Raw genomic sequence first — 11,361 nt, forward strand, 5'->3', positions numbered from 1 at the left:
TAATTTTTCTCTAGCCTAATCGGTAATCTTGCTGATTCCAGTTGCCAAAGCATGCAGAGTTGCCATGAGTTACTTTTCTTTGCGATTTTCCACGCTAGCTCATTAAATTTTCCTGCGAGTAAATTTCCAAAAATACTCCCATCAATTTAATCATGTTCTTTAAAGGAAACGCGTGCTTCCTAAACAGCGGAAATGTTATAAAAATACACAAAGAACGTGGAAAGGAAATGGGTTATCTCTAACTGCACCTTATCAACCCATAAAGTGGATGCGCAGCCCACTACACAGTGCCTCTTCTATTTGGGAAGATGTCTGTCTCCCAGACGTATCAACCTGAGACTTTTCCCGTTAGAAACGAGTAGCCTAATAATGCGTGCACTAACGAGTGTGACCTTAAAACTTTGGTGGATCTTCAATTAATTCAACCTCCCTTGTGTGTTACTCGAATATCATGGACAAAGGTAAGGTCTAATTCAATGCTTTCGTTCACATTTGTTTTGATGCCATGCATCGTCATGTGTGACTGACTCACATAACTGTCACTGCTAATATTACCTTTTCTTCTATTAGTATTACTAATACTACTATTACAGCTTTTTGTTACCAATACTACGATTAGTGCTACTACAGTTCCTGTCAAAATATATGATTTCATGGACGAAATCGGTTTGTGGATACATAAGCTGAGGCAAACTGTTACTTTGCACTTAAATTCTATTGTTGACTTAATGTTGCAATTTCTTATCAGTCAACCTTTTCTCACAAGGTTGTTTCTTGCTCGACAAGAAACCTACTTACGGACTAATACAAAATATAAAAGAAAAGTAACGTCGTATTTCCCCCTACATGTGTGAAAAGTGGAGATAATAGTTAAACAGTTTAGACGTAGGGATGATCTCTCTCTCTCTCTCTCTCTCTCTCTCTCTCTCTCTCTCTCTCTCTCTCTCTCTCTCTCTCTCTCTCTTTGACAGTAGTACCACAATATAGATGACTGGCTTTTCGAGACAAGTATTTTCTTCAGTAATAGATATCGCTTCCACGAACTGTTGGTCTCTTGGCAAGAGAGGGGAGGTAATAATGCATGGAAAAATGAAGAGCCAGTGCTCCTTAGGAATAACATTATATTACCAAGAATTATTTCACTCATTGCACAATGTCACAATGTTGTCGCATGTTCGTTGGTTACGCTAAACGTAACAATTCTGCATAACCATAGCCAAGGTCCTTTAAAAATACTTGGCTACAAATATCAATGTCTGCAAGATTATTAATGCAAAAAATTTGCAAGTATGCATAACTACACACACACACACACACATATATATATGTATATATATATATATATATATATATATATATATATATATATATACATATATATATACACACATATATATACACACATATATATATTATATATATACATATATATGTATGTATATATATATATATATATATATATATATATATATATTATATATATATATATATACATGCATTAATATTTGCTTGTTTATGGTGTGAACAATTTGTAAAACTGCATCCTTATAGATATATACTGTATGGATTACCGCCTGCATGTTTGATATACAGTACATATATTAGCAAATGAACCTGATTAACCAATAATTTTGGATTGCTATCAAGATTATGTTTGATAAGATACGATTACTATCATCGATACAGAGAGACGGCCAACACAATTGCCCAGATTATTGCAATATCCAACATTATATGTTTGTTCTGGTTCACGCCGATGCGGCGCTGTAGATCGTCCCTCCCCCAGTAGGGTGACGTGACGTCACAAGACTTTTCCATGACGACTCGATGTGCTTTTGCGGTTGTTTGTGCAATGATTGTTAATGATGCCTGATCGTCTAAAGGCCGCCATTGTTATTCTCTTGAAGTCTCAGATGGAAATCTCTCTTCCAAACAACAACAATATCAGTATAGGGTCTCAAATACTGTTTTGTGGCTGAACGATGAACAGGCAGAACTATTCTCCAAAGTTTTTGAAATAATGCGAAAATGAAGAACTACGAAAAATAGGGAAATAGATGTAAAAATAATTGGAATGAAAAACTGAAGTTTTTTTTTTTATCGTGGTATTTAGCTTTAATTAGGTAAGATAAGTTACGATAATTATGTTTGGTAACATTTGTAACAAGCTGTAATAATGTATTTCACTGGTAGTAGGCATAGCTACACACACATACAAACATATATAACATCAATATTTATATTTACAACCATATATATATAATATGTATATGTATATATATACATATATATATATATATATGTATATATACACATACAAATATATATATATATATATATATATATATATATATATATATGTATATATATGTATATATATATATATATATATATATATATATATATTTATATATATATATATATATATATATATATATATACGACGAACCTCTAGAGATTATTAAAGAATATTCGTACTTAGGACAGACATTAAGTGTTTCCCTAGGATATGATGCCAAAATTAAAAGAAGGGTAAGCATAGGATGGAGAGCTTTTGGTGAAAAAAAAAAAATAAATTATAAAAGTAAAATACCACCTTCTCTAAAAAGAAAAGTATCTAATTAGATGGTCCTACCAGTATTAACTTATGCATCGGAAACTTGCTTCCTACTAAGTCACTAGATGTGACTAGAACATAAGCTATTTACAACTCGGAGCTGCGGAAAGAAAAATGAGAATAACACAAAGAGAAAGAAAAAAGACCAACGAAGCGAGGAAGGAAGAGAACACGATGGATTGATAAGCTGAGAAAATTTGCTGGTATAGACTCGCATGGAAACACCATAGACAGACGGAAATGAAAGGACGTCTGAGGCCTTTGTACTGCAGTAGACTAGCAACGGCTGATGATGGTGATAACACACACACACAAATATATATATATATATATATATATATATATATATATATATATATATATATATATATATGTATATATATAATTTACATTGACGACTTACTATCTATATATTAGGTTTTCCATACCATTGGAAGTGGCGTAGATAGATCGTTTGATGGACGTCCAATCTTATAATTTCGAAATAACTCATAGGCCTAAACATTTTATGCAGACTTTTCAACTGTGGTTATACTATAACGTTATAAGTAGTCTAGATATATTCCAAAAAGAAAACAATAAAAGCAGGTGCAAAATTTTAAAAGATTATTTTGGTTTTTATAGGAATAATTACCAGATTTGATTGGTTACTTGGAATGCTGTTGATTAAATGAAAGTCTAGAATGCGTGTTTATCATATACGTATGAGACCAGCAGCGTTTGGAGTTTAGTAATTCTAGTAAAAGAGAGAGAGAGAGAGAGAGAGAGAGAGAGAGAGAGAGAGAGAGAGAGAGAGAGAGAGAGAGAGAGAGAGAGAGGCTAAAAACAGATGAAAACGAAGATAAGATTATTAAATTTATTAAAAAGTAAAGTCAAAGTCAATACTCAAGAATTTAGAGACATACGTATATCAGATATGAAGTCTTTCGTAATGACGTAATTCGAATGGATACTTTGGTTTGAAACTGGAGAAATTAAACTAAGACGAAAGTCTGTAACGTTATTTCATGTGACACAGTTGGAGATTGATGACGTCAGAGCAGGAACTTGATATGAGTCGTTGTCAACACTAAAAACTTCGCTCGTAACAAATATGCCAATATAATTGTTCACGATTTCTGAGGAATTGTTAACACACTGCAGCCTCTCCCATACCTCCGACCATAGAATACACACCTCGATGAAAAGAAAATATTGTTTTCATTAAGAAATAGGTAAAAAATATGTGATGTAGACAATTTCCGATATCTTGCACTTCAACGGAATGCTGATAGAGCAAGAGCCAAGGTGAAACGTCTCTCTCTCTCTCTCTCTCTCTCTCTCTCTCTCTCTCTCTCTCTCTCTCTCTCTCTCTCTCTCTCTCTCTCTCTCTCCTCAAACGTTAAGAAGCTATTCATGTAAAAGTTCATATATAATTTCCTTCCTTTTACATTTCAGCCTTTGTTCATACATGACAAACATCGCAAAAGCCATTGATGACAAATAGTGTTTTAAATATTATAAAAAAATAATTAAGGTTGAAAAATAAATCGAAACCTAATAAAGACCAAAGTACGATATTGGTAATGAGGATATTCAAAACATATGTAAACATTCAGTAATTTTCTGTTTGTCTTACTCTTGGCTATCTAAGATTCTGAAAGAATGCTTAATAAAATAAAATTTTACTTTAATTAATACGAATATACACTTGAAAATTAGTATTATTTATAAAAATTTCATCTGAGCTGGATAGCTTCTCACGAATGGAGAGAATTTTTTTTTTCTTATTAAATAGCATCGTCATAATCAAGTTATTGTAACTCAGGTATTTAAAATCAATGAAAAATAAAGTTTCTAAAGACTGTGAATGAGAAATCTTTTATCTGTCATGTCGTGCAAATCCAACAAAATGTTTTCGATTAAATCGATTCTATGCCTCGATATATACAGAAATCATAACGCTGTTTTTTATACCCATTAGACAAAAGTACTTTTAATGGGGCTAATCCCTCTCTAATCACTGTTTAATTTCGAATAATTCATCTCTATCCATCTTCCTTATCTAGATTTCACGATTTCTTGATTGACTGCCTTTGTTGAATTTCCGATTATATCATAAGAAATAGTATATGAATGTTTCTGCCTACTGGCTTCTTTCCCATCGTAATCCCTACATTAAGGGGTCGGTTGCCTAATGCACCCTCTCTACTGCCTTATATCAAAGGGATTTTCTTCTACTAAACCTCTAATCTCCATAGCATCCTTCACCTTATCTTGCATTCTAATTCTCTGCCACCCTTTCGATCTTCTCTTCCTAACAGGTTCATCCCAAGCCCTCCTCAATCGCTCCCCACCATCTTTCCTCAATACATGCCCACACTATCTCAGTCGTGACACTCCTGTCACCTCTGTAATCTTTACCACTCTTGTCATTCTTCTTATTTCCTCTTTTTCCAATCTTTCGAGAAGTGATATTCCCCTGATCCACATCAGCATTGTCATCTTTGTTCTCTCATGCTTTACTTCCTCTTTTCATCTTAGAGCCCACGTTTCCGATCCATACATTAAGGCTGGTCTTATTACTGTGATTTTCAGCTTATTCGGCGTTTTTTTTTTTTTATTATATATCACTCCTGCTACCTCCTTCATTTTCCCCCAGACTGCTTTTATTCCATTCTTAACTTTAGCTTCACATCTTCCCTCCTACTTATATTAGATCCCAATTATCTAAATTGTTCCACCTGTTTTATAACCAAGCCTTTACTTTCATGTATAGCTGTCCTTACTGCTCGCCATAGCTTCAGTCTTATCCACATTTACTCTCACGCAGCAGTAATCATCAAATCATCTCGTATATAACAACTTTCACAACTCTTCATTTCTGATCTCTTCGCTTACCACAAATAAAAATGGGCTTAACGCTGACCCCTGGTGTAATCCTACACTAACTTCAAAGTTTTCTGTTTCCCCAACAGCTGTTATTACTTTTGTTCTTGTTTCTTTTGTACCTCACTTCTACCATTCTAACCAGCTTCTCCAGGACTTTCCTTTTCTTCAAGCACCAAAACATTACTTTTCTTGCCATTATACCATAATTAGGTCTACAAAAGCACAGAAAAGTTCTGGTTTCCCTCTAGCCTCTTTTCCCGTAGCTGGCATCCACAGTCCCTCTCCCCATTATGAATTCATACTGATTTTTTTAATCTCGCTCAATCTCTCATCTAGAACCCACTCAAAAATTTACAAAGTAATATCTGTTAGTTTAGCCTAATTCCCCTGCAGATACCATAATCCATGACATCGCCTTTATGCTTAAACATAGATACCGTTAGACTCTCCTCCCAGTCTTAAGGCATTTTTTTCCTCTTCCCATTGCTCTTAATAAATCAGCATTCCTTCTTCCCCTTTCTGTAGCTAGTATCTAGACCATTTCAATTTGAAACTCTGATGGACCTGGTGCTTTACCATTTTCTATTTTACTCAAGGCCCACTTCATTTCTGTATTCCTTATCTTCATCATTGGCCCTTCCACCCTTTGTGCTTTTCACAACTTCTCTCTCCCCCATTTTCAGTACTCAGTAGTTGCTCCATCTGCTCTGAATGCCTTCATCCCTAGGCAATATGTTTCCACCTTTATCCTTGATAACTCCCAATTGCCCCAAATCGTGTCTTTGCCTTATCCTCATGTTTGAAATCTTTTAGATATCCTTTTCTCATTCCCTTCTTCATAGCCTTGCACTTAATTTATCTACCATTCTTTCAATAGCTATACCTACTTTCCTTCAAAAATCTTTTTCCTCTTCTCTGTACTGTTTCTCTGCACCCTGTGCATGCCTTCTTTCCAGTCCTTAAAGGCCTCTGATTTTCTTTTAAACAACTCTTGCATTTCTCTGTCCCACCACCACTTTTTTTCCTTTCAACACACCATATCTGTTGGTTCTTCCCAACAATTCCTCTGTTTTCCCTACACATATTTCTTTCATACCCACCCAGATATTTTCCCAGTCCACTCTCGAAGTCCAACCTTTCCAGTTGTCTCTTTCTCACAATCCTCCTAAATTGCTCACCTTTTCTCCTTTAAGGTCCCAAACCTTAATTATAAATATCCTTTTTCTCTTCTTGGGGTTTATACCTCTCATTTCAAAATCCATCACTACAAGTCTATGTTGTTTAAGACATGCTTCCTCCAAAATCACTTTACAGCTCGTCACATTGTTTTTGTCAACTCCTCTCACCAGGATGTAATCTACTTGGCTTTTCCCCTCAATTTTTATAGGTTATCAAGTTCTTATCCAACTTTTGAAGCCAGGTTTTCAAACATGCCAATTCAAAACTCTAAACCTTCTGTAATATATATTTCCCATCTCCATTTCTAATTCCAAATCCATGGTCTCCATGTACCTCCTCATTTCCATACCTTCTCTTCCCCACTCTGCCATTCATGTTAATTCCTATGCTTAGTTTCTCCTCCTTTTTCACTGTTCTAATAGCTGCCTCAAATTCTTGTCTAAATAATTCTTCTTATTCTTGGCAACCAATCTGTGGGACATATGCTAAAATTATATTTACTATCTGATCCTCTATTATCATTGGAATTTTTAAAAGCCCATTGTTTATTCTCTTTACTTCTACCACTTTTTCCTTTCCAGCTATTACCTATTATGACCTCAACTCCATTTCTTCTCTCTCGTGACCCACTGTATCTCATAATGTGTACTCAATAAACAAATCTGAATTATAGTTGTTTGATCACCAGGCTACAATAGTCAAATTCAAAATTCTGCTAGCACTCCTACGTCGGCAAACTTGAAGTACTCTCTACACTAGAAAATAATTGGTTTGTAAGTCTCATCCCACTATTGGATTTAACTGTCCAAGGCACATTATCAGCCTGTATTGTGGGGTATGAATGAGATTAACAAGGTGCTTTTTAAGTGAGGCAGGTCTAGTATATCTAAAGAATGGATATCATGTGAATCTCTAAGGAACAGAATGGAGAATACAGTAGTTAATTAAATCTTCTTTTCAGATGTGATGGAAGAGGCTATTACTTGTGCTGTATGCTCAGAGGAATACAGTTCTGGAAAGCATGACCCTTTGATATTGCCATGTGGTCACACCTTTTGCCGCAATTGCATCAATAACATGAAAGACATCAAAAATCATTTCTGTCCAACATGCAGGGATGAAATCAAAGAGGCTACCTATGAAAAATTACCATTAAATTTTTCTATACTAAGTTTGTCACAAAATATGCCCCAATTTAAGGTTAGTCATTTTGACTTGTTCAAAATAAATTCATTGTTTAAGACCCATGATTATGTGAAAAAAAAATTCTGGTATAATGTAACTGGTTTTCTCAATTAATCATAATTTGTTCATTTCCAGCCCAAAACTTGTGCAGCACATGGAAAATTACTAGACCTATGGTGCAGCCAGTGTCAAGTAAGTGTTTGTGGACTGTGTGTTGTTAGTGACCATCGGCAAGAAACTCACGAAATACTGTCTGCTCAAGAGCGGTTGACAAAAATTAAGAACAATGTCAAGTATCATTTTGAAGAAGTTGATAATTTTCTGTCACAAAAGCAGTCCATGTTATATAATAGATCAAAGGAGATCCTTGTTACTTTGCTAAAAGTCTTTGCAGATCACAAACATTTTGACAGCTTAAACCTGAAGGTCATCAATTTATGCAAAGAAGCAAGTGAAGTTACTGATGTCGAGGCAGCACAACTCTGTCAAGTAAAACTTGATAGTATACAATCAATTGTTGCAAATATGGAAATACAAGATGATCCCCAGTTAATTGTTTCAACAACTGATGATGACAACAGTGAAGAGAATGAAAATTGTACAACTGGTTTAGACTTACCTGGCCGACAGAAACATCTGATGCCCAGTATACCTTACATGGAAGCTCCCTGGCCCCTAACTATCAGTGTGAAAGATGATGCCAGCCGGTATGCAAATCTAACCTGGGAAGACAACAAACTTCTTCTATCTTCTTTCCAGGCAAAGCCTATCATCAGCATTTTCAACATAAAGGTAAGAGTCTGTATGATCTGCCATTGGTTTTTGAATTTCCCAATTGCACAGTCAGATATGATTGAAAGGTTTAACCATGTTGATTTCTTTACAATAGAATTGATAACAGCAGATGATATGTGAATCAGATCTTTGATCTTTTCAGAAATTGAATTTCCTAAGAAAAGAATAGCAAGTGATGATGAAATATATTATAAAACAAAGTAAATCTGTTCATGTCTTTTACTGGTTTGTCTTTCAGTGGAACATGTTTGCTCCGCTGCTCCATGTTAAACATCCAGAGGTATTCCTGGAGTTGAAATACGGCGAATGTTACCTAGGGAAGGTGTATATAAGACTGTGGGGACACTTACGACGAGCACACAACTTCCTTGCTCTCTGTCTCGGGACTTTTGGACCCTCCTATGCAGGAAGTTACTTCAAAAGCTCACACAGAGATGGGTCAAAAGAGCGTATGTGTGGTTGTGTATACAAGACAGCTGATGGAAGCACAAGTACAAAAGGAGTGATGGGAAATCTAGAATGGGATGGTAAATTTGCTGGAAAGTCTGCCGAGGGACGAGTCGTTGGGACGTCTGGCGGGAAGAGTGAAATGGACGCTTTATTCAGCATCTATACAAAAGTAGATCAAAGTGCATCTTGCTATTGTCCCTTTGGTGATGTTTCATCTGGATTAGATATCATTCAAAGAGCTGTTGAATGCATTCCTGCCACATCAGTGACAGTGAGTCGATGTGGTGTTGTTGTTCCACCATCTGCATTGATTGATGTTGCCTCAAAAGGACTTGAAAATTCTTCGGCCCTTCTGTCTGAAAGTTAGTGTGCTTTCACAGAGCTTTTAAATACTATATGTGTTAAATCTAATATATGAAGGCTTCTCAACGTCATTTCTATCATAAAATTTCTAGGTGATTAATTGTTAAGGGTAGTTCATTAATTTTTCTTTCCTGTACAAGAGGGAGTTCACAAGAGCAAATGACATAATTTTGAAAATAACTTATATTTTTGTTCAAGTGTTCACTGGAAACAACCCATACATTTCTTCTTTGAGGGTAAAAAGGTTATTGCTAATAAGGACATGCTCAAGATTTGAATGTTATAAGCATTGAGAAAGACGCCCATTTAACCTTGTTCCTTAAAAAAGATCATACTATATGTAATGAATATTGTCATTAGAAATAATTTAGCTTCCTAGGTGCAAAATAAACTTGAAACTTCATATGGAAATAAAACTTGAAATTTTTGTATTTAGTATAAATAGAAAATAAAAAAAAAACTGTCGAAAAGGGAAAAGAACAGAAGGGAACAGGTATCATACCCGATCTTTCAGGTACAGTAGTCGCAAGTTAAGATATCTTCAAGTTTATAAATAATAAAATTTTGGTATTTGTTAGTAACTCATTCTATACAGCATAATGCAGAGAATTGAAGCGATAGTTACCAATAGTTTTATATCAAATTTGACTAAACTTTTATGTATAAGTATATAACGTTATTTTTTTTTTTTTTTGCAGCAACGCATTACAGCATGAACTTAAGTAATTATATTTCCGCCGGTCATAAAAATAATTCCTCCATACTTTTAATGAGAAATGGCGTCCTAGGATGGACTGAATTAGGATAGAAATGTAAACGTGCAATTTCTGTCAAATGGCAGTATTAGAACTGGAAACGTATGAAAATGAGAGATATGGCTGAGTAACCCATAAGAATTTTGTATTGCTATGATATCAAGGGAAAAGGATTTTCATATGGGGCACCATATGATGGCATTTAAATTATCCGAGAACTGGTTTGCCGAAGAGTAGCTTGCCTCCAAATGTCGCGTTATAGAAGTTCCTATGACAAACGTCAAATTATTGTCTCTCATTAAGAAAAACCTGACTGTACATATATAATATTGATGTGCGTGCCTCTCCTTAAAAATACGTAGGCTCCAGATGCCAACAAGGGTAACATATACAATACTCTAGACTTAATTGAGAGAGAGAGAGAGAGAGAGAGAGAGAGAGAGAGAGAGAGAGAGAGAGAGAGAGAGAGAGAGAGAGAGAGAGAGAGAGAGCAGATTAAATTAAGGAGGGGTCGGGGATACCTAGTCGTGGCCTTATCGTTTGTAATTATGTAATGGTACATTTTCTTACCAGGCATCGAATAACTCAGGGCAGTTTTTTTTTTTTCATCTCTTGTCTTTCTTAACTCACGCAGTGTTCCACAACAATTGCTTCACATCCAGGAAAAGAATAATTACACTGGGTCATTCAGTTCGTGAGGAAAGAGAGAGAGAGAGAGATGGTGCAAATTATCACCTTCCAACTTATCTGAAAAGCAGCTGATTTTCAAAACGGAAGGGGGAAGTTCTTCCAAGTAAATAGGGTTCCTTTACATATAACAGGAAACAGTCAGTGTTGACACATAAACGCACCAAGACGGATGTGCACAAGAATCACAACAGAAAACAATCTTTCTTAATGGATAATTGTCCCCTTTTTAGTTAAAAATTTTCTTTCTTGTTTACGTGTTGGTACTGTACTGTAGAAGTTTTGAAATTAATTGAATTGATAAAAATGAATTTTACACATTGTGAATGATAATACAGTATTTATCATAATCTTCATTATAATCATCGACCTCATTGTGCATGTACATACTCGTGTCGTATATTTTCCTTCATTGATAGTTTTTCTCAGATTGAGTCTTAGGAATAAACAATAAAATAT

At 35.0% G+C, this 11,361-nt stretch overlaps 1 protein-coding gene across 1 annotated transcript; it reads left to right on the forward strand.

Annotated features, from left to right (window-relative positions):
- The first annotated feature begins 271 nt into the window (after nt 1–271).
- LOC137655886 (uncharacterized) lies at nt 272–11,361 on the forward strand. The gene is made up of 4 exons (XM_068390107.1): nt 272–461; nt 7,629–7,867; nt 7,988–8,644; nt 8,886–11,361. The coding sequence occupies exons 1-4, from the start codon at nt 452–454 to the stop codon at nt 9,462–9,464; spliced, it is 1,485 nt and encodes a 494-aa protein (XP_068246208.1). The 5' UTR covers nt 272–451; the 3' UTR covers nt 9,465–11,361.

Source organism: Palaemon carinicauda, chromosome 16 (assembly GCF_036898095.1).
Source record: "Palaemon carinicauda isolate YSFRI2023 chromosome 16, ASM3689809v2, whole genome shotgun sequence".
In the NCBI taxonomy this organism is placed as follows: domain Eukaryota; kingdom Metazoa; phylum Arthropoda; class Malacostraca; order Decapoda; family Palaemonidae; genus Palaemon; species Palaemon carinicauda.

Bases quoted from the DNA above. Each gene is read 5' to 3' on its own strand.
- LOC137655886 (XM_068390107.1), top strand. The intron at 7,868-7,987 runs GTTAGTCATTTT...GTTCATTTCCAG, and splicing joins AAAATATGCCCCAATTTAAG to CCCAAAACTTGTGCAGCACA. The intron at 8,645-8,885 runs GTAAGAGTCTGT...TTTGTCTTTCAG, and splicing joins TCAGCATTTTCAACATAAAG to TGGAACATGTTTGCTCCGCT.